At 38.9% G+C, this 23,718-nt stretch overlaps 2 protein-coding genes across 2 annotated transcripts; both read left to right on the top strand.

Annotated features, from left to right (window-relative positions):
* Positions 1-2,721: 2,721 nt before the first annotated feature.
* On the top strand, positions 2,722-9,185 carry psmd12 (proteasome 26S subunit, non-ATPase 12). The gene is made up of 11 exons (XM_051113176.1): positions 2,722-2,924; positions 3,225-3,284; positions 3,385-3,513; positions 3,987-4,094; positions 4,220-4,324; positions 4,980-5,129; positions 5,281-5,415; positions 5,902-6,014; positions 6,129-6,303; positions 8,294-8,371; positions 8,553-9,185. Exons 1-11 carry the CDS (start codon positions 2,817-2,819, stop codon positions 8,760-8,762), a joined length of 1,371 nt encoding a protein of 456 aa, XP_050969133.1. The 5' UTR covers positions 2,722-2,816; the 3' UTR covers positions 8,763-9,185.
* A 1,187-nt stretch (positions 9,186-10,372) lies between these two features.
* cacng4a (calcium channel, voltage-dependent, gamma subunit 4a) lies at positions 10,373-23,660 on the top strand. The gene is made up of 4 exons (XM_051111697.1): positions 10,373-10,649; positions 13,931-14,014; positions 14,255-14,395; positions 22,811-23,660. The coding sequence occupies exons 1-4, from the start codon at positions 10,421-10,423 to the stop codon at positions 23,341-23,343; spliced, it is 987 nt and encodes a 328-aa protein (XP_050967654.1). The 5' UTR covers positions 10,373-10,420; the 3' UTR covers positions 23,344-23,660.
* Positions 23,661-23,718: the final 58 nt, after the last annotated feature.

Raw genomic sequence — 23,718 nt, 5'->3', positions numbered from 1 at the left:
TAGGCCTTCTAATTAAAAGGCTGAACACTAAGTGTACATTCTGACCTGAAGTCAGCCATTACACCATGTCTGAGCAAAATATAAGCTAACATAGAAGATTAATTAAATAAAGAACTGCATTTTTTTTAGACAATTTAATTTAAAAAATATGATTTTCTACTGACTTATAGCTTACTAAATCAACTCTAGAGAGGATAATTCAGTTTCAATGAAATAAGTGCTAAGACAGTTTCAATTAGAGTTTCAATTTGACTTTGGCCAGGAAGGAACCAAAAGTGATGAAAAAATCTTGAGAGGAACCAGTCTTACTGGTATTGGATATTTAATACAATTCCTGTTCCTTCTCTTCTACACTCTGTATACCATCTGCATTTTTGACCCATTCCACTGAAAATAAATTATTTGAATTGCCTGAGGTCCAAAAAAAACCTTCACAAGCAGCTGGAGCTATAGGTACTCTAAAGTAGTTGCCCTTAGGCTATAAACTGTATGACACCAATATATTATAAATAAGTAATTTATATAAGAACACATAAGCTGTTGTCACAGCCTATGAAAGAAGGGACCTGACAGTCAGTGTTCAGAAGGTCATTTGTTCATGGCACGCTAGACCACCATCTACACCTACAACTTTATTGTTGGGTGGGTGCTGGTAGATGGGGGAGCAATGATGTTGGCTGGGTGCTAGATTAGTTCTTGGATAAATTAATAAAAAGGTTCATTCATCAACAATTCATTCATTATCAAAACAAGTCTAAAATCTTCCCCATTGAACAAAGGCCTCTTTTACAGTTTAATCTGTGTCTTTTACAGCTGTCACCTCCTTCCTGTGAAACATACAGAACATACACATGTGGTTCAAAGAACTGACCACTAGAAGGTGACACTGGCACATTTTTACAAACTTTGGTGCATAGTTATTTATTTATTTATTTAAATATTAGAGGCAAAAATCTCACATTATTTGTTGGGAGACATATTAGATTAACTATTACATAACTTAAATAAATGAGCACATTTTATCAAAGAGACTGGTCTGTCCCACCTCATCTTGACCTTTTTAAATGTATCCAACAATTAACGTTATGCAATAAATAATGTTTAACTGATATATTTTATTCAGTGTAGTATGCAACTTAATTTATTTATGAACTAATTGCCAATAATGTAATATTTGTGTCCCACATTTTGCATGAAGTAGTTATTAGTTTATCTGTATGACTTGCTGTGGTAAAAAGGATGAGAAAGTCCAAAAGTGCACTATTATAGATTCTTTTGATTGTGAAAAGTATATTTGTGAATGTGTCTCTTTGTGAAGCTGAAACCAGCCTATTCATTAATAATGTCTTTACAATGAGGACAAAATAGTGATACTGTACCTCATTAAATATGGCACAATAACACAATGGCCAGGATTAATTGGCAAATTGTATTAAAGATTCACTCAACAATTGTAAGGCTAACGATACACGGGTCAACTTTTTGAGCAATTTTGCCGGGCAACTTTTTTTGAGCAATGTTGCTTGGGAATTTTGCCACTGAGAATGGGTAACAAATTTATATCTGGATAATTTAGATAGGTTGTGGGCCCTGTGTCTCACCTGGTTGCCCATTGATGGCAACATTTCCCAAAGTTGCCCAGCGATATTGCTTAAAAAGTTGCCTCGTGTATCATCAGCCTGAGGCTGTATTTCTCATAAACAATCATATGCCTTAGTAGATTGTAGAGACCACTGGTGTCAAAGGTCCATCATTGAACACAAGCCTATCATTGGCCTACAGTCCACAGCAGTCCAGTCTGTGGAAGATTTGCTTGTTTCTGTATTTAGTCTACTATATTTTCAAGTTTATTTAAACATTAGGTCTTTGGATGCTGCATCACATCTTGCTGGATTTGAATCACGAGTTTGAAGTGTTTAAATCAAGACAACAACAACACAATAATCATTCAGTTTCAGCTTTGAGTTTATTGCATTTCATTGAAAATCATTTTATGTATTTTGAACCCTTTGGTCATTTACTTTCCTAATTACTTTGAATATGTATTTGCTTACTATCTACTCATGAATATGGTTTATAGCAGGTGTTAACAGTGATCAACAATCATTACTAATGAAGAACAGGGTGGGGTGGGGTTGGTATAAACCATTGAAGCTCATTTGGTTAGAGAGAATAAGCACTCCACCCTTCTGTTGTCAATTACTATGTAACACCCTCCACCACGACACACAACACAGTACACCACACCGGTCATGTACGACTCTGCAGTCGCTGGACTCTGGTGGGCTGTAGGCTGTAAAAATGCTTTACAATAAACATTTTTATGTTTTCATTTTTACCATTTTTTTTATTCTTCTACGCTTTACTCTTTAAACGTTCAATTAACTAGATTATGATCTAAACAAAGGATAAAATAAACAATTTCTGTATTTATTATTTGAATGTGATTTACACAAACTTTTCGAAAATGTCCTTAAGATGTGGTGTTACTGCACCACAACTGTTTGAAGTTTTTTTCCTCCAAATTAGGCTATTCGGTGGCTGGCGCTACAAATAATGAATATGAAACGTTAAATATTTTTTCCAAGCATTTATACCGTCAGTAAAACTGCTTGTGAATAGTCATGTAATGTGATTTACACACAAAAAAAATCACCTTTCTTTCGCCACTCCTGTCCAGTTGGTGGCGGTAATTCCAAAATTGCTGGGTTGGCAACCACCAAACAAACTCCATAAGAAGAAAAAGATTTACAGCGAGCTGTACGGATCGTAGTTATCACATTCACCGTGAATTGTTCCTATTACAAGCTGCAATAATGTCTGAGGACAGAGCTGAACGATCAGATGGACGGATAGTGAAGATGGAGGTTGACTACAGTGCTACTGTAGATCAGCGTCTGCCTGAGTGTGAGAAAATGGCCAAAGTAAGTGTGAATGAGCGGCTGAGTCATGCTGCGTGCTAAAGCTAACGTTCATCAAATCATTCCATAATTAAACTATGTGAATGATCTGTTTATTATGAACATCTTTATCGTGTTTAATGAGGGAAAAAGGGTTTTATTATGCAGACATAAACCTATCAGGAAGCTGCTGTCTAAGTAGACATTTGCCGCCGTTGTTTAGCCATGTTTTATCTCTAATAAACAGTTACTGAGAAACGATTTGAGCTTTGGCTTTAACATGGGACAAAGCCCTAACTTAATGTTCTGTTTTTTGTTTTTAAGGATGGCAGACTACAGGAGGCCATTGAAAGTCTGCTGTCACTAGAAAAGCAAACAAGAACTGTAAGTTTTCCGCTATGATCATTTCATCTGTTTAATGGTGGTTTGAGATTATTAGCTCCTAAAATGCTCTGCATTGTTTGCATGTGTCATTTCTGTCCAGGCTTCAGATATGGTGTCCACCTCCAGGATCTTGGTGGCCATAGTTCAGTTATGTTATGAAGCCAAAGACTGGGATGCCTTGAATGAAAACATCATGCTGCTCTCTAAGAGAAGAAGCCAGTTGAAGCAGGTAGGAATACTGTTTCGAACATATCATGGAACCAGTGACTGAGCTCATGTTGCCTCATAAAAACATCCTTCAACCACCTGTTCCAGCCTGTCAACTACAAAATGTGTTTTGTTATTTGAGTAGTATTAGAGAATATGCAGAGATAATAAATGAAATGAATAGCAAGGACACACACATACACGGAATGGTGAAACAATATCTGGACATTTTTGACAAAGTAATGGAGTAAAAATTATGAAGAATGCATAAAATGCAGAACATTAGTAATTTGTAGCAATCTTCAGCCCCTTTCCTCTGATGCTTGTAAAAATAAAAGTCATTCTTGCCATTATTCTTGTCACTTGCAATAGTTGGTTAACTGAGAAAAAGCAACAGTTAAAGATGATTTATCTATGTTTTAAGTATCTTTTTTCATTATTGGCTTCCTAGGATGAAATGGGTGATTTTAACATTCTCTTAATTTTCCTTTGTAGGCTGTTGCAAAGATGGTACAGGAATGTTATACATATGTTGATGCTGTGAGTGACCTGTCAATCAAACTCCGGCTCATTGACACGCTACGCACCGTCACTGCTGGAAAGGTCTCCACTTCCACTCTTTTTAGCTTAATCTGCATACCAGATTTATTTCTTATAAGCTTGCTTACTCTTCTGATGTAACGATCAGCTTTAAACTTTATTCATGTTGCATATCAATGTTTCTGTAGATATATGTGGAGATCGAACGTGCTAGGCTGACCAAAACATTGGCCCATATCAAAGAGCAAAGCGGAGATGTGAAAGAGGCTGCATCCATTCTGCAAGAACTGCAGGTGAGTGTTAGCCTGCAGTTAGCGAGAGATTTGCTCATCTGCCTCTTTGTGCTCTTAAGTCCTATTCAAACTAATTGTTAATACTCGTGAATATTTCTGATGTTCATTTTCAGTTTTTCAGGTTTAATTATTTCATCTAATGTTTGTTTTATTTCATTTCAGCTATATCTCTATATCAGCTATAAAAATTATAGTTTTAGTTTTAGTAAACAATAATGTGTTTCACAGATCAGACCCCTAAATTTCACAAACCACATGCAAGTGTATAAATAATATAAGAAAATGTATAGATATTATAATAATTTCACTTTATGATGCTTTATGAACTTAGATTGTGCGTACTACTTTATGTATAATATTTAATGTATTTGTATAATATAATCTTGGAGTGTTTTTTTTTTATTTTTTATATTTAATTAAATAATTGCTCTGATAAGAAGCACATTTACTGATAAACAAGAACATCCCTGATTTCTGAAATGTTGTCAACCATAAACAGTGTTAATCAGTACATAATCATGTTATGTAATCATGTTCATGTTAAAAAGTCTGCTCTTGGTGCTCATGTTTTACTGTCTTACCCTGAATTGTTTCCTTTAACCTGGCATATTCACACTTGGTTTGAAGAAACGTTTCTCAACAATCTAACTCTCAGGTGGAGACATATGGATCAATGGAGAAAAAGGAGAAGGTGGAGTTCATTCTGGAGCAGATGAGGCTGTGCATTGCTGTCAAGGACTACATTCGAACACAGATCATTAGCAAAAAGATCAACACTAAATTCTTCCAGGAGGAGGGCACTGAGGTTGTATTTCTGAAGAAACTTCTGTTTTAGTCTTTTATTTATTTATTTATTTATATTTTTTTTTACATATTGTCAGTGTATGAATTAATTAGTGGGAGGTGTGTTCAGTTTTTTCTATTTATGTAACTGTTTGACTTTCTTTATTGTTTAGGATTTGAAGCTGAAATATTATAATCTGATGATTCAAGTTGATCAGCATGAGGGCTCCTACCTGTCCATATGTAAACATTACAGAGCCATATATGACACTCCCTGTATCCTGGAAGATGCCTCCAAATGGCAGCAGGTACCTTTTTATTTGCATTATATTGATATTATTCCATGGAATGTCTGGATACTGGATTCTGATTGGCTGGCAGGTTTGCAGTGAAACCGTTTAATGCACAGGTAGTTCAAAGTCAGTTTAAACACCGTTCCATATTAATGTTCGGCTTTAATTGATGCACACACAGAAAGAGAGAGAGAGAGGTCAGACATTGCATTTCGCTGCGTACATACATAAACTTGTTGTCAGCGCTTCCCCGCGATTCTTATTAACAAAAAATAGCGTAAATACTAGATCGCTACATTGTATTCTCAGCAACGAGGTGGTAAAACTGCTGTTTTTGAATAAATTTGTTGTTTGTGGAGAGAGACACGCAGACACACAGCATGCAGGCAGGTACGCGCACACACACGACTGTCATCTCTCTCTCTCGCCTTCTCTCTCGGTCAATTGATAATTTACTGAAATAAATGCATTTTGTCTGAAAATGGCTCATGTATTTTTCAGGCTCTGAAGAGTGTGGTGCTCTATGTGATTTTGGCACCTTATGACAATGAACAGTCTGATTTAGTTCATAGAATCAGCATTGACAAGAAACTGGAGGAAATACCCAAATACAGGTAAACAAGCCAAAATATACTGGGTGTTTCTGCAAGGGTTCAGGGATGTGACTAGTTAACTGCTGAACTGCAAGCATGTTAGAAGAGTTTATCTTTCTCATCCCTCCTTTGCAGGGATCTCCTGAAACAATTTACCACCATGGAGCTGATGCGCTGGTCATCTGTAGTGGAGGATTATGGAAAGGAACTGAGGGAGGGTTCCATGGGAACTCCTGACACTGATGTCTTCACCTGCTCAGAAGAGGGAGAAAAGAGATGGAAAGATCTGAAAAACAGAGTGGTAGAACATGTGAGTTAGTCTTATTGTTGCTGAAATGGGAAGCCTAATTTTTTATATCTATTTTTAGTCTATCACTCTCTTAAAAATTATTCACCCCCAAATTTTAATTTTGATTAATCATTATTGTTGTTATTCAAAACTTAATTCCATGCAACACAAAAGGATGATTATAAAGTGTTGTGCTGGCTGTGCTTTTCCATGCATTCACAAAGAATGGGCACTGAGGCTTTCACGCTTTAATATTGACACAAAGTGTCATAAATTTGACTAGTGGACTCTATAAATGGGCCATTCGGCAGAACTGGTCCAAAGTCAGAGTTGGAAATGTCTTGAAATAAATGTCTTTTTCCAAAGCATTTTACGTATGCAAATTGCATAGTATGCAAGGAACACATTTCTAGTAATTGTGCAGTTAATTCTCGTATTGTATTTTCAGGAAATTTTGGAATATTAGTCCTTTCTAGGGATGTAACGATTACCGGTTTGACGATAAATCATGATAAAATTCAGCACGGTTAGTATTACCGTTTCTGTGTGAAAAGGCGGTGGATGTTTTAAAAGAGTGCTAAGGGCATAGGCGCCAATCCCCACAGAAATAATCGAGCACCCACAGAAAAACACAAGATAGTCTCGGTTCATTTTAAGCAATAAGAAATGCAGCTTTTGCGACTTTATTTTCGTTTTCATAGTTCATTTGAAGCCATTTTGGCGTTATTTTAATGGTTAATGTCAAGAGTGCATTATTTTATGAGAGGGTGTCATCTCATAAAATAATCTCTCGGCTTGCAGCTGGCTTCCTCTCCCATATAGTGATCATGGCTGTGCGCTCTCCCAGATATTACGTGTGGGCCCTCAAACATTGTCCTGTGTATGCGCGAGTAAGTGCTTATTGTAAACATGTACAGTGGATTTACAGAGACTTACATTTACATTCAGCTTGTGTGCAGTTTTTGTCTGGCCAAAAGACAAACCTAATTTGCTTGCCCTGCTGTAGCATAAATTCTGACCAGTTGATGGAAAAACAAGCTTAAGTGGATTCTACACATTTAAACAATTCAGACCAGTTATCTAGATTCTTTATGGAACAGACAAAATACGTATAATAATTTATTAAATCAATTATCATTTTGACTTAACCTTTTTCTTTATTTAAAAATGTAAGGTTTATCTTTTCATGAAACTTTTTCACAGCTTTATTTGAGAAGTTACATTCAATAGTTGAACATGCTATTATTTAAACTGTTGTTGTTAAACTGTTGTCAGTCATGTTGTCATTTAAAATCCAGACATCATTGGTAGGCTACTGTTGTTGTTTTAGTGATTATGCGAACAAAAAGTCATTTTATTTGTTGTTTGTTGATTTTAAATATAAAACTTGGTGAAGTGATTTATGTGTATATTTTGCACATTTTCAGTACATTTTAACAACACCGTGATAATACTGATAACTCCCTCGTCCTCTCCCCAAATTTGTCACTACCAAAACACAGTAATGTATCTAAAGGGTTATTAAGATTTTGGGGTAAATTTAGGGGTTAGGGTTCAGGACAGCCACCTCTAAAATTGAAAGTACCAAATAAATGATGATTTTATAGATATTAAGCTTACTAATATTTAAAAAAAATTCTGGGTTTCAGTAGAAATATCTTAGTAAATATCTAAAATTTTAATACTTAAATGCTTTTTAAATGTGTTTTGTTTTTTTGGTTGTGAGACAACAGTTTGGACCAATTCTGTAGAATGGCCCATATAGTAAATCTTATAAAGCCGTAAAATGCAGTCTTCAATCTTGCTCCTGGGGACCCATAATATCATAATCAAAACATTATATTATTATTACTTTAACATCGTAATTTTTATGTAATAAATTATTGGTGAAAAAATGGAAATATAACTGCAGTGAACTAATGTAGATTTTAAGGTGGTGTTTTGAAATATGATTTGTGTCCTCAATGCTTTTCCATTGCTAACTGATGACTGTATGTCTCTCCATTACCAGAACATCAGAATAATGGCTAAGTATTACACAAGCATCACGATGGGGAGAATGGCAGCACTGCTCGACCTCTCTATTGATGTGAGTTCTGTAATGAAATGTATAACTTTTTGATGCCTGATATTAAATGTTATCTTTTTTTTTCTTTTAATTAAGGCTTCAATGTTTTTCCCATTTCTCCCTCTCAATAATAGCTCAACAGAGTTTAAAAAATTTTGACAAATGTAGTAATATTCAACTTAAATGTTTGTTGTTCTTATAGGAATCAGAAGAGTTCTTATCTAACCTGGTGGTCAATAAGACCATCTATGCAAAAGTAGACCGTCTCGCTGGAATCATTAATTTCCAACGGCCTAAGGACCCTAACGATCTTCTGAATGACTGGTCTCAAAAACTGAACTCTCTCATGTCTCTGGTCAACAAAACTACTCATCTCATTGCCAAGGAAGAGATGATCCACAACCTCCAGTAGAGCCTGTTAGGGAGTCCTTGGTACACATTTCCCCCCCCTTTTTTTCCACCTTGAAACATTTGATAAAACGAATGTTAAATAAACTTTTGCTGTTAATGCTTCTCTTTAAATTTTGTTATTGACAATGATGTGGCCTGCACTCAGACTAAGAACAATGTTAGTCTCTGGTTTCCATGACAAGTTTTACACTGCACTTAAGATTTTCCCATTTGTTTTGTGTGTGTGACCTCTGACTATATTTGGTGTCAAGAAAAAAAGAATCACTCTAAACTCCATATAAAGCCTCCCAACCTCAGTGACACCTCATCCACATTTGTGTTAACTAAATGTCTTGTATTATGTTTAAACATAATTGAAAAATTGCATAATATTGGTATTCAGATGTTGCTCCAGCATCCACATTAAAAAAATTTTTGGAAATAATTCTGGGTTTGTTAATTTACCGTTTAGGGAAAATAGAGGCAACATGTACAGTTTGTTCATTATTATTATTATTATTATTATTATTATTATTATTATTATACTTTTAAATCAAATCATGTTTAAACTTCCACTAGGAAGTGCAAAATTTGAGTTTATTTGTTCCATAATTGATCCTTCAAAGTCATTTCAATAGATTAGGGCTGTCAAATGATTAATCGTGATTAATCATGTTCAAAATAAAAGTCTTAAAGAGTTTGCCTAATTTATGTGTGTGTATTGTGTAATTAATATTAAATATTAATATTAATAAGAAATATTTACAAGTATGTTATATATTTATTATAATTTTTAAATTGTTTATATATATATATATGTGTGTGTGTATATATATTCATATAATTGGAATTATGTATAAATATTTTAAATATATAAACAACATATTTTTCTATATACATGTATGTGTGTGTATTCATATATATATATATAAACAGTACACACATATATAATGTGAACAAAAACTTTTATTTTGGATGCGATTAATCTTTAAACAGCCTTAATTTTTTTAAATATTAACTATACTTTTGTAACCACTTTTCAAATGTGTGTGTATCGTGCATTTGAGAGTTCATGGAGAGCCACTTTTCTTTTCAGCCTGACCACGTGACCATGTTAGTCATGTAACTTTAATATCATGTACAATTAAACATTTAAGCGTTAAAAAAAAGCTTTAGAGGTCGGCGTACTAATAGATTTGCATCGTTTAGATTGGAAGGTTAAGTTTTTATGGTTAATAAAAAAACTTGAAACAACCAATCGGTCTTTGTCAGATGAAAGTTCTGTATTCTGTAAACTGCATTGAATACAATGCAAAAGAAGTATTGAAAAATAAAAAAAAATGTATTGAAAGTGAAAGGAGAAAGTTCTGTATTCATTAAATTTACATTTAAATTGTTACATTTTTAACATTAACATAATACGTAAATGACTTTTCGTTTAAATTTTTATTATTAGTATAATTTTTTAAAATGTGTCAATAATGTAAAATACAAAGTCAACTATTGTATTGAAAAAAAAAAAATTAGTTTCCGATATAACCCCCGTTAATTTGTGCGGATGAAAGGAAGTTTGATTTATGAGCTCATCATGCGTGGCCGAATTTAGACACTCAGCAGAGGTATGTGAAATGTACTGTGAAGTGGTCTTGATGCGCTCAGTTCAGTCTAGTCTACGGTGTCATGGCTTGGTGTGATCGTGGAGTTCAGATTGTTTTGATGAGCCTGGGCGCATTTGCAGCGATCAGCCTGATGACTGTCGCGATCGGAACCGACTACTGGCTCTACTCTAGAGCACACATCTGTAACACAACCAGCAACGCAACAGATGAAACCCAAACCTTGCAGCAGCCAAAGAAAACACGAGGAGATCTCACGCATTCTGGACTCTGGAGGGTCTGCTGTGTCGAAGGTATGAATGGGCTGAATTTTAGTATGTAGACTATCTAGTAGTTGCAAATAGGAATAGAAGATGTAATTTCTATAAGAGTCTTGCAATGCATTTAAAATGCTTAATACATTTAAGAGATACACTGCCGTGACATGAATGAAAACTTTTACAGTAGAGTAACCTACATGTTATGTTAACGTTTCAGTCTTAGTCACTACACTGAAAATGTGTCAACTTTACTGCTAATTAATTCGTATTCATATACAAAAATGTGTTTACTAGGGTTGAATGTACTGCTCCATCAAAGGTTCTACATGCTGTTGCATTTTTAGTCCTTTTCAAAACAAATCTCAATCAGAAATGCCCGCAAAACAGTTCTTTCTTTCTTCTCCTGTGCATTAATGAGAGTCTAGCTTCTAGAAGGCAATATTGCACCAGAGATGCCTTCATTTGTCTTTCAAATAATCCTTTTAAAACGTTGTCAAACAAATGAATTTTCCGCAAGGTATGAGGTAGATCTACTGAGGACAGTTTTGACACTGGATTTCACACACAATATTGGCTGTTTATTTGAGATATATGAATTAATTTTGTCCTTAGATGTGACTTTAGAGAGAGCAGATTATAAAAGATGATGAAAATGGAAACAAGAAAATACATGTGGCATAGATATTTAAAAGAATTTAACATTTATTTGCATAAAATAATATAAGATTTAGCTAAATAAAATAAAATATTATAAGGTCACAGAAAAGAATCATCAAAAGGAGAAATAACCAGATACCCAAAGGAGAAGTGAATACGCTAAGCTTCTGAATATTCCTTCTGAAATGCAAGTCTAAAAAAACTTGAATTATGTTTATCTCATAATGCTATCTTTAAATAAATACACTGGTGTGGAGTAGTTCCATCAGAACATGATGCGTTAAACAAATTTTACTGCTTTTGGGACAAACAGCGCTTTATGCATCAGCGTTTCATACCGTGTCATATTTTTTTATCAGGAAATGTATAGTGCTCTGCACTAATATTGGCACCCTTGGTTAATATGAGCAATAAAATATATGTGCATCGTTTGTCCTTTTGATCTTGCATTTAAAAAATTCACAAAATTTAAACCTATCATCAAGTAAAACAATAAAAAGTTGGGGGGGAAATTTCATGATGAAATAAATGTTTTTCTCTAGTTCACGCTGGCCACATTTTTTTTATTGAAAGTAGACATAACAGAAGACAGTACACCAAAACCAAAGACAAACATATGGACAAACAAGCAATGTGTTGTGCAACAATACTCCCCAGCCTTCTAATACATGTCAGACGAAAAAGCTTGTATAAATGAATAATAATAACAGTAATAGTGGTAATAATAGTAATGATAATAATAGTAATAATAATAATATATTATGTAAATCCAGTAAGTACACATTGCTATTATTGATGATAATAAATAGAAAAGTATATGAAGAGTTCAGATGCAAAAGCCCCTAAATCCATCTGACATATTTCTTTAAAATTAGCATTTCTTTCTGGCTACTTTATATCGGTTTCTATGTAAGTACTGGTACTTCTGATTGGGCTGAAATTTAGCGAGTTTGAAGTAAAAGTATTTGACGGACGTATAATATGTATCGACAGCATTCACTCAGTACCATTATCACATTTTTGAGCAAGATGGCTTTTAGCTGATTTTTCATCTGAACTCTTCATATGTAAAGGAGAGAGAAAGAAGTGTTTTTCCATTTGAATAGATGCAAAATTTAAAGTATAATTACTAATTTTCTTTTCTTTTGTTACCATTGCTGTCACCGCCGCAATTTTGAAAATATAGCTTATACTAAAAAAAAAAAAAAAAAATAATAATAATAATAAAAAGAAAATAAATAAATGAATAAATAAAAATAAATACAAATCAATAAAATAGAAAATAACAAGGAAAGAAAGAATGAGACGGGAGAGAAAATGAGAAATGAAGAATAGACAGGAAAATGAGGAGAGAGAGTAAGAGGAAGACAGGGAAAGAGAAATTAAGGGAGATTGTATTATTTCAAACTGATGTTGGGAGAAGACCGGGAGATAAATTGTGAACCCATTTCCTTCGAATCATAGGTCTTAGGGAGGCCCCTTCTAGGGCATTAGCGTATAACCTAGTCACTGCCTCGCTGGCCACAATTATTGGCACTCCTTTATTGCACCGTCCTTTTCCCAAGATAACGGTTGTGCGTTTTCTCCTATAATGCCTGATGAGTTGACACCTGACAAGAGATCAGAGACCAGTTCTTCACACAGAATCTCTCCTGTTCCTTCAGATGTTGGTGCTTCTCTTTAGTTTACCCCACTCATTTTCTATAGGGATCAAATCAGGGAACTGGGATGTCCATGGTAGAAGCTTCATTTTGTGCTCAGTGACACATTTTTGTGTTGATTTTGATGTTTGCTTTGGATCATTCTCCTGATGGAAGATCCAATCATGGCCCATTATAAGAGGCAGTATTAGGATGATATAGACACACATCCTCTTCTAGGCAGATTTGTAACATCTTTAGTTGATTGAAACTTCTTAATTATTGCCCTGATAGTGGAAATGGGGATTTTCAATACGTTAGCTATTTTCTTACAGCCACATTCTATTTTGTGAAGCTCAACATTCTTGTTCTGCACATCAGAATTATATTCTTTGGTTTTACTCCTTGTGATGGATGGTCTTTGTCAGTGTTGCCAAGTTTAAAACTATTGCCACTGGTTGTTTTTCATGTCCGCGGGTTAACGCGACCTTAATAACATGATATTTAGGCACAGGAATGCGAATTTTACTAGTGGAATCCTGCCAAAAAATGTGTATTTAACCCCCATAACGTGATCTTTACCAGCGACCCCTTCCAAAACGCGATTGGTCTAGTATTGAGTAACAATTGGGCAGGTTTTTGTGTTCCTCATATTTATAATCCTGTGGAACAGGAAGTCATGGCTGGACAATTTAATGCTCCTAGTCGCTGTGGTGTGCTAAAAAAAATGTAAATATGAATGGGAAATATACTGCAGAGATATTTTACTCGTAAGAATTTCTAGAGGAAGAAAATAAAAGTGCCCAACATGCATTGGGCAAAAAAACTTTTATTTCATAATGTGAGTTTCCCCACATTTTGAATTGTTTTACTTCAGTGAAAGGTTAGAATGTTGTGCATTTTTTAAATGAAAGCTTGAAAAGATAAACAATGCAGATTTATTTATTTTTGCTGCATGCATTAGAAGAGGGCATTGTTCAGTATATGAATGTACAGCATCACCTATGTTTGGCACAGGGATCAACAATGGGAGCTGCTATTGGATCAATCATTTTTCTGTGGATGATGACTATGACGCAGACAACTCAGAGTATCTCCTCCGTAAGTATATTTTCTTTACATATTCAAAAAATTATTTAAAGTGGTATTCCACTACATGAAAATTTAAGAATTAAATTATGAATCAAATTAATTAAATGAAGAATTAAATTATGAAAATTTAAAAGAATTGTTTATGTGTGTGTGTGTAGGCCATTTGTTTCAATATGATGTGTAATAATGCTGGCTAATTTATGTACATAATGATATAATGGTTGCCTAAGATGCCTTTGTGTGTTGCAGGATTAGTGCGGGCATCCAGTCTTTTCCCCATCCTGAGTACCATCCTGCTTCTCTTGGGGGGACTTTGTGTTGGACTGGGCCAGATTTACAGTAGCAGAAATAACATTCTCCTGAGTGCAGGAATTCTATTTGTATCTGCAGGTACAATAAATGACAAAAACAGTAACCTTAACATTCAGACACTTCTAGTGTTTCAGAAAAGAATTGCTGAAGAGTCTCCAACTGCAAATCATAATTTTAACAATTATAGCATATCTATATATTTTTAAAGGGGTCATTGAATGCAAAATTCACTTTTACATGTTTTTTGAACATAAATGTGTGTTGGCAGTGTGTGTACACATCCTCCGTATAATGATAAAAATCCACCCAGTGGTTTTTATTTAATTCATAAATATAATATTCCCTTTTTCAAATTAGGCCATTCTCAGATTCTCAGCTTCTTGTCTGTGTGATGTCACACGGACAAATGCCGCTCCCATGATAGTTGACTGACATGGCCGTCTTACCTTAGACCCGCCCTGAGTGAGCTGTAACAGTTCGACGGCCATTGTTTTGACCCTGGAGCAGGGACGTAGACAAGAATGGCTCCTATGCGATTGAGGTGTTTTGTTGTTGGATGTAATAATGAGCATAGTCGTCATTTACTCCCGACATCTGAACTGCTAAAGACGCAAGGGATTATGTTTGTTTTTGAAGGGAATCTGCCTCCCGATCTGCGTAAAATGCGTGTATGTTCACGTGAATCATTCGTGATCCAGCTTCACCTACAGCAGAAGTGAGTATAAGGGTTTTTTTATGAATCTTTGCAATCGTCTTTCCTAATAACGTGCTAGTTAGCAAGTGTTGCGGCTAAATGCAGCTAAAGTAAACAGTCTCTCAAATAACGGCTCATCACCCCACAGAAGAGAGGGGCGGAGTGAGCAGAGCTCATTTGCATTTAAAGGGATAGTTCACCCAAAAATGAAAATTTGATGTTTATCTGCTTACCCCCAGGGCATCCAAGATGTAGGTGACTTTGTTTCTTCAGTAGAACACAAACAAAGATTTTAACTCAAACCGTTGCAGTCTGTCAGTCATATAATGGCAGTCAATGGCTACCAAATCTTTGAGAGTAAAAAAAACCATACATAAACAAAACCAAAATAAACCCTGCGACTCGTGACGATACACTGATGTCCAAAGACACGAAACGATCGTTTTTTGCGAGAAACTGAACAGTATTTATATCATTTTTTACCTCTGATTTACTGCTATGTCCTACTGTCCCGAGCGCATGCACAGCATCTGACGCGTGACGTGTACGTGCTCTGGCGTAGTATATGCAAGCGCCGGAAGCGATCTCTGTGCAAAATGTAAACAACGAGTGACGTATAAGCGCAGATCGCTGTCCTACTGTCCTGAGCGCATGCACAGCATCTGGTGCATGACATATGTACGCGCTCTGGTGTAGTTTTCGCAAGCGCTGGAAGAGATCTCTGTGCAAGATGTAAACAATGAGTGACGTATAAGCACAGAACGCTTCTGGCGCTTGCGTATACTACGCCCTGAGGGTAAGCAGATAAACATCAAATTTTCATTTTTGGGTGAACTATCCCTTTAAAGATAGATAGATAGATAGATAAATAGATAGATAGATAGATAGATAGATAGATAGATACTTTATTAATCCCCATGGGAAATTCACAAACTCCAGCAGTATCCACATTTAAGGCATCAAGGCTTCCGTAAATACAAACATATAAGTAAATTTAAATGTCCAGTGCAGTCAAATATTAAAAATAAAAATAATTAGATGCAATGTGTGCAAATTACAGTTAGTAGTGCCGTTCAGAACACTGAGGAATGTTAGCACTGACTTCCCTCCCTCCCCGGGTGAAGTTAAAGAGCCGTATAGCATGAGGGAGGAATGACCTCCTCAATCTGTCAGTGGAGCAGTGCAGTGACAGCAGCCTAGTACTGAAGCTACACCTCTGTCTTGAGATGATGCTGTGCAGTGGATGCAGTGGATTATCCATGATTGACAAGAGCCTGTTCAATGCTCATCGCTGTGCCACAGATGACATGCTGTATAGCTCTGTGCCCACTACATAGCCACAAAGTCCACCACCATTTCTTTGGTCTTGGTGGTATTGAGGTGCAGATGGTTGGAATCGCACCATGATACAAAGTCCCGGATCAGTTTCCTGTACTCCTCCTCCTGTCCATTCTTTATACAGCCCACAATAGCAGTGTCGTCCGCAAACTTCTGCACGTGGCAAGACTCTAAGTTTTACTGGAAGTCCGACATGTACAGGGTAAACAGAACCAGAGAAAGCACTGTCCCCTGCAGTGCTCCTACTGTATACTGCTAACCACAGTGTCAGACCTGCAGTCCCTCAGTTGCACATACTGAGGTCTGCCTGTTAGGTAGTCCACGCCACCAGGTGTGAGCCCACTCCTATCTCTTTCAGTTTCTCTCTGAGGAGCAGAGGCTGGATGGTGTTGAAGGCACTGGAAAAATCCACAAATGTAATTCTCACAGCCCCGCTGCCCCTGTCCAGGTGAGAGAGGGATCGATGTAACATGTAAATAATAGCGTCCTCCACTCCCACCTTCACCGGATATGCAAACTGCAGAGGGTCAAGGAAATGGTGGACTTGGCATCATACAGTGTAGCAGCACCCACTCCATGGTCTTTATTATGTGTGACGTCAGAGCAATCGGCTTGTAGTCATTCAGCTCTCCAGGGCGTGGTTTCTTCAGGACTGGGATGATGCAGGATGTTTTCCACAGCCGAAGAACCCTCCCCTGTTCCAGGCTTAGGATGACGATACGCTGTAGGAGGTCACCCAGCTCCAGCACACAGACCTTCAGCAGTCGTGGGGATACTTCATCTGGACCAGCTGCTTTGCTGGGACGAAGCCTCCTCAGCTCTCTGCACACCTGGGCTCTCGTGATCATGGGTATGATGACACTCTCCTTCATGCTGAAGTTGATATCAAGGGAGAGAGAGAGAAGAAGGGGGAGGGGGGTTGGATGGTGCAGTATTATAAGATGTTTTGGGATGAATTGGGGTGATCAAACCTGTTGAAGAAGTTGTTCAGCTGGTTCGCTGTCTCCACATTTCCTTCAATGTTGTTACCCTGCTTTGAGCTGCACCCAGTTGTAATGCTCAGCCTAACAGGCTGGGTTACAAGGTTTAAAATGGGGTCAGATTCTACTGTGTGACAGATTTGAGGTGTTAAAAGAATGACATAAAACAGAAAAAAGAATTTAAGAATAAGTATAGCAAACATCACACAGTGATTGTCTTAATCCCCTCCCACACCTCCTTCATGCTGTTATTTCGCAACTTCTGCTTCAGCTTCCTCCCATACTGCTCCTTCGCCTCCCTTAACCTGGACTTTGAGTTCCTTCTGCACACGCTTCAGCTTCTTCTGATCATCATCCTTGTGTCCAGAGTGACATGATTAAAGTCCCCAGAGATTAACACAAGCATCTCGGGGTGCTGTGTTTGTAGTTCAGCAATAGCCGAGTGGATGACATCATATGCTACCTCCGCATCGGCACGTGGAGGGATGTAAACAATAACAACAATCACGTGTCCAAACTCTCTGGGCAAGTAATAGGGGCGCAAACTTACAGGCAAAAGTCCAATGTCCCTGCAACAACTGGAGATTTTAATACTCACATGCCCAGGATTACACCACCTTGTGTTCACGTATATAGTGAGTCCTTCTCCTTTCCCCTTCCCGCAAGTTTTCGTGTCTCTATCCGCCCTGACTGTACTGAAGCCGTGTAGATCCACGTTAGCATCTGAGATGGTAGTCGTGAGCCACGTTTTACAGAAGCACATCAAACTGCACTCTCTGTAGATCTTAACATTTTTCACCAGCACAGCCAGTTTGTCAATCTTGTTTGGCAGTGAGTTCACATTTCCCATAATCACAGAAGGTACCGAAAGGCTTATATAGCCATTTCTTCGCTAGGCGCTTAGCCTTAGAGCCGGCTCTGCAGCCATGATACGGCCTCCTCACCTTGTCAGGTAAATGGGGAACCACACCAGCACGGGACTTTGATTTTAGAGCAAGTAATTGATTGTTCGAATAAACAAGTTTTGGTATGTAAAAATCCATACCCATAGAATAGATGGTATTCTGACTGCAATTAAACAATAGAAGTACAAAAAACACAAAAATAGAAAAACACACACGGAGCTGCTGGAAAATGCTGCCACACGCAGCAGTACCGGAAGTCACTGCTATATGCAACAAAACGGGTTGATGTCTGCAGAGCTGATTTTGACAAGGTAAAAAGAATGTTGTTTTACACTACCATTGAGAAATTTTAACCAAAGTATGTTATAGACTTTTCACTAAGACCCTAAAGAGTCATATCAACTTGTGGAAAATGGGCATCCAATGACCCCTTTAACTGAAAAAAGCAGGATTGCCATACATGCATGGAGGTAATGAAACAAGACATGTTATAATTGATATGACATGATATAATGTTATGATTCTTTAAGATGCATTTTGTCAACTTGAGTTTTAATGATATTTTGCTCATTTAATTTTTTGCATTTGTTTTCTGCAAAAAAAAAAAAAATGTTTGAAATAATGAATATTTATAACATGCATTTCTCAACTCAATTAATTGATTAATGATGTGCTCAATCAACTTAAAAGCCTATTACATTTGTATGACATTAATTCACTAAAATTTAAAATTTTACAATGATGGATTTTTTTTACACGGCTTCTGGACAAGCTGCATGGCCATCCTGCACGCCATGGCCATCCTGCAGTGTACCAGGCCAAGGTGTTACAAAATCTGCACGAGGGTGGTCCCAACCCAAAGTTGCTGCAAGAACTGTGTTCAGTGACTGACTACGCTCTCCGAGCTATGAAGGTCACGGTGCAGGCTCTGGGAAGGGTGATGTCCACTTTGGTGGTCCAGGAGCGCCACCTGTGGTTTAACCTGGCAGAAATGCGGGATGCTAGGAAGTCTGCTCTCTCAAAGCCCCCATTTCCCAGGTTGGTCTATGGTAACACTGTGGAAGAATTTGCACTACAGTTCTTCACGATAGAGTAGCAGGCAGAGGCCATCAATATATCTTTCCTCTAGCGCAGGTCGGGCTTCGGCCCTGCACCCCAGACAAACCCCACCTGCTCATCGCTGAGGACAGCCCCCTGCAAGAACTGCTGATGCCCCGCAAAAGTCTCATCTCTAGGCACGGCGTCCACTCTAGGTACGTTGGGTATAGTTCCTCTGAGACTGCTAGCAGAGTCCTGAGACAATTGGGTAGCCTCCCCAAATCCTCCCGTTGGCTTCTCAGGACCACCTGGCTCGGCTACACGATTTAGTTTGTGTGGCGTCCGCCCAAGTTCAATGGCATTCTCTTACAAAGTCGATTCAGGGCGAGAATGCTGCAGTCCTTCAAGCGGAAGTCGCAACCCTCCTGGCAAAGGGTGCAATAGAGCCTGTCCCCTCAGCCGAGATAAAGAGGGGGTTTGTGTCAGCCCTCACTTCATGTTACCCAAGAAGAGTGGTGGATAGACTGATCTGAGAATTAAGAGTTTTGAATCGGTCCCTTCACAAGCTCCCATTCAAAACATCAACCCTTAAGCACACTCTAATATGTGTCAGTGATCAGGATTGGTTTGTGGCTATAGACCTGCAGGACGCGTGCACTTTCATGTTTCGATCCTTCCAAGACACAGGCTGTTCCTATAGTCTGCCTTCGAAGGGCAGACATTCGGTACAAGATCTTTCCCTTCGGGCTATCCCTGTCGCCCCGCAGCTTCACAAAGATCGCGGAGGCTGCCCTTGCCCCTCTCAGGAAAGTGATTATACACATCTCGTCGACTGGCTGGTTCTAGCACACACGCAGGAGTTGGTTTGTGCTCACAAGGGCATGGTTCTCAACCACCTAGCCCGACTGGGACTTCGGGTCAACTGGGAAAAGAGCAACTCTCCCCAGTGCAGAGTATCTCTTTTCTCGGTGTGAAACTGAACGTTATGACTGCACACCTCTTTCAGGATCATGCACAGTCAGTGCTGGAGTGTGTGAGAACACTCAAACTCAGAACAACGGCTTCACTCTCAGAGGCTCCTTGGACATATGGCATCTTCAGTCCTGCTCTCACCTCTCAGTCCTGCCCTCAGCTGCATTGGCATATCAATTGCCTGGAGTTGCTGATAGTGCTTCTGGTCTTGAAGAGGTTCCGACCTTTAGTCCGGACAGCCAACACAGCGACTGTAGCGTACATCAATCACCAGGATGGTGTCCGCCTTTCGCATGTCACAACTGGCCTGCCATCTCCTACTCTGGAGGCAGCACAGACTCAATTCTCTGCGTGCTACGCATATTCCGGGCGAACTCAATCATGTGGCAGATTTTCTCTCACAACAAGTTTCACGTCAGGGCGAGTGGAGGCTCCACCCTCAGACGGTCCAGCTGATTTGGAGTCGAATCGGCCAGGTACAGGTAGGTTTGTTGCCTCACCGGAATTCACTTATTGCCAGTTATGGTACGGCCTGACCGAGGCTCCACTTGGCACAGATGCACTGGCACACAGCTGGCTCAGGGGTCCATGCAAGTATGCCTCTCCCCTAGTGAGCCTCATTGCACAGACTCTGTGTAAAGCCAGGGAGGACATGGAACTGCTCTTGCTGGTGGCCCCATACTGGCCCAACAGGACCCGGTTCTTGAAGCTTGTGCTCCTGTCATTGCTCCCTGGAGCATTCCTCTGCCTCTGAGGAAGGACCTCCTTCCTCAGGACCCCCGGAGATGTGGCATCGAATCTGTGCTAGAGAGCAGGTGGTGACCTTGCAAGCTATCCTTTCCCAGGAAGGGGACCCCAACCTGTCTTGTTATACCCAGTCCGTACCCTACACATGATAGTGAACATACCAAGAGGTCAGACATTATGAACAGCTCTTTGCCTGTTTTGGTGGAGAGCAGAAGGGGAACGCTGTCTCCAAACAGAGGATCTCTCACTGGATTGTGGATGCAATCCGAACTCAACCAGGGGCGTCGCTGCCTCAGCAGCCTTGGCAAAGGGGGCCTCTCTAACAGACAATTGTACAGCTGCAGGTTGAGCTACACCTAACACATTTGCCAGATTTTATAATCTGCGAATGGAGCCAGTGTCTTCCAGAGTCCTAAACACAAGCTATGCGACTCAGGAGACTGGTACGGTGTAGAGCAGAGGTGGGGAACATTGATCCTCGAGGGCCGGTGTCCCTGCAGAGTTTAGCTCCAACCCTAATCAAACACACCTGAACAAGCTAATCAAGTTCTTCAGGATACATGTTAGTTTTCAGGGTTGGAGCTAAACTCTGCAGGGACACCGGCCCTCCAAGATCAAGGTTCCCCACCCCTGGTGCAGAGCTTGCTATTGTGCTTCCCCCCCAGGGCGATTATGCTTCTTCAGTTCAGTAAGTTTCCTCAGGTGAACAATGAACTACTCCTTCCATCACTCTAGCACATTACACGTAGCCAAGTTCGTCAGAGGAACTTTCAATTAGGACCTAATACAAGGTAGGTTGTCTTCTGTGAACTCTTGTATTGGGTTGGGGCTCCACATGTAGTGGCTCCTCATGCGACCCCATGTGTGTATTTCCCACCTATATTCCCTGAGACAGGTTTTGTCTCTAGGTTCTGAGTTCCGGTAGTCTCTCCTTACATGGAGCCCGTCCTCCCTATGTAGCACTTCCTTTGTGAGTCCTTAGGTGGTTATTTACGTTTCCTCCCCTTCGGGTAGGATGTGATAGTAGTGGCTCTCCCCCCCTCTGGGGAACAGACACTGTCTCAATGTTTTTGCCAAGATTCTCAGCCGTTTTTTTTTTGCTGTTTTTTACTACGAGGAAAGGCTCAGACTGAAGGACCTCTGTCTTATGGCGGCTCTCCAGTGAGAGAGCAGGTCAAGTTCTTGGGCGTTGGAAGGTCACGAAGAGGTGAGGTGCATTTATTCTAACACATTGGCTTGTTAATATCTGCGCCCCCGTACACTCGTGGTGCAGTCCAACAGTTGTGGCGTTTAGTATAGGGACCCCTAGTGTTGTACATTCGACACAACGTCAAAGTGAATGACAGAAAGGGAACGTCTCGTTACATATGGTAACCGTCGTTCCCTGATGAAGGGAACGGAGACATTGTGTCCTTTATGCCACAACTTCGGACTGCCTCTGAGTGGGTTGAGAAGCTTCTCAACTCCTTAGAACAGAACGAGTGAGCAGATGCCACGTTGGTCTATTTATACCCGGATGTCCGGGGGCGTGGACAGCTATGCAAATTCTGCACACCCAATTTCATTGGCCTTTTCTCAATGATGTCAGAGGTGTTTGGGCTCCCAAGAGCAACCCCTAGTTTCATACATTCGACACAACGTCTCCGTTCCCTCCATCAGGGAACAAAGGTTACCATATGTAACCGAGACGTTATTAAAGTACATGATTCTCAACTTGGAATTAAGAAAAGATTTAGTAATGACCTGACAAGATTATGCCTAGAATATGTGGATAATTAGATGCTTAAATGTATTTATTTATTTTTTTACCTTTCATCAGGTCTTAGCAATATCATCGGCATCATTGTTTACATCTCCAGTAATGCCGGAGACCCTAGTGATAAGAAAGGAGAAGATAAGAAAAGCCTATACAGCTATGGATGGTCCTTCTACTCAGGTGTTCTCTCCTTCATCATGGCGGAGGCCATCGGTGTGTTGGCAGTCAACATCTACATTGAAAAAAACAAAGAGGTTCATTTCAAACACTTTGAGTTTATTAAAACTGCCCCTTCCCCTTCATCCTCCCCCTATGCAAGCATTCCAAGTTACCATTACAGACAGCAACGATCCCAGTCCTATTCTCAGTCCAGAGAGCCATCTAAAAACACTTCCCACGCCACACTTAGCATCACCAGCTCCACGCTGCCTTTGGGGGACATTTCAATGTATATGGTAGGGAGAGAACATCCACTAAAGGCAGGTGCTCTGGCCTCCTATAACACTGATCTTGAACATCCCAACTTCCTACAAGTCCACAACCGCGTCTCTAAAGATATGAAGGACAGTCTAAATCGCAGGATCACTCCTGTGTAAAAATGTTGTTACATGATGCATTTATAATTAGTTACAGTTTTGCTTAATCACTTTGGTTTAATTCTGAAATGAGAATTGATTTTTTTTCTCAAAACAACAGATCTCTGAACAATTAGTTTCTTCACACCAGATTTGCATTTTAATTCAAGCTAATTGCATGTGTTTTGGCCCGTGCAGAAGAGTAAGGACTAAATGTGCATGGTTTTGCTCATCAAAACTTGCTAATCAAAGTTGATTCTCAGAGAAACGGTCATATTCTTCACAACTAAACATTCTTTTACGCATTACATGCAAAATGATTAATTCAGTTAGCAAAATCTGTCAGACATACTACATTTATCTTCCATAAATATATATGACATGGAATGTTTTCTG

Source organism: Labeo rohita, chromosome 6, assembly GCF_022985175.1.
Source record: "Labeo rohita strain BAU-BD-2019 chromosome 6, IGBB_LRoh.1.0, whole genome shotgun sequence".
NCBI classification, from domain to species: Eukaryota; Metazoa; Chordata; class Actinopteri; order Cypriniformes; family Cyprinidae; genus Labeo; species Labeo rohita.
Note: the sequence above shows the minus strand (reverse complement) of the source record. Positions and strands in the feature narration are given on the sequence as shown.

Bases quoted from the DNA above. Each gene is read 5' to 3' on its own strand.
- psmd12 (XM_051113176.1), top strand. From the start codon at position 2,817: ATGTCTGAGGACAGAGCTGAACGATCAGATGGACGGATAGTGAAGATG. The intron at 5,130-5,280 runs GTTGTATTTCTG...TTTATTGTTTAG, and splicing joins TCCAGGAGGAGGGCACTGAG to GATTTGAAGCTGAAATATTA. The intron at 8,372-8,552 runs GTGAGTTCTGTA...TTGTTCTTATAG, and splicing joins TGCTCGACCTCTCTATTGAT to GAATCAGAAGAGTTCTTATC.
- cacng4a (XM_051111697.1), top strand. From the start codon at position 10,421: ATGGCTTGGTGTGATCGTGGAGTTCAGATTGTTTTGATGAGCCTGGGC. The intron at 10,650-13,930 runs GTATGAATGGGC...TGTTTGGCACAG, and splicing joins GAGGGTCTGCTGTGTCGAAG to GGATCAACAATGGGAGCTGC. The intron at 14,015-14,254 runs GTAAGTATATTT...TGTGTGTTGCAG, and splicing joins CAACTCAGAGTATCTCCTCC to GATTAGTGCGGGCATCCAGT.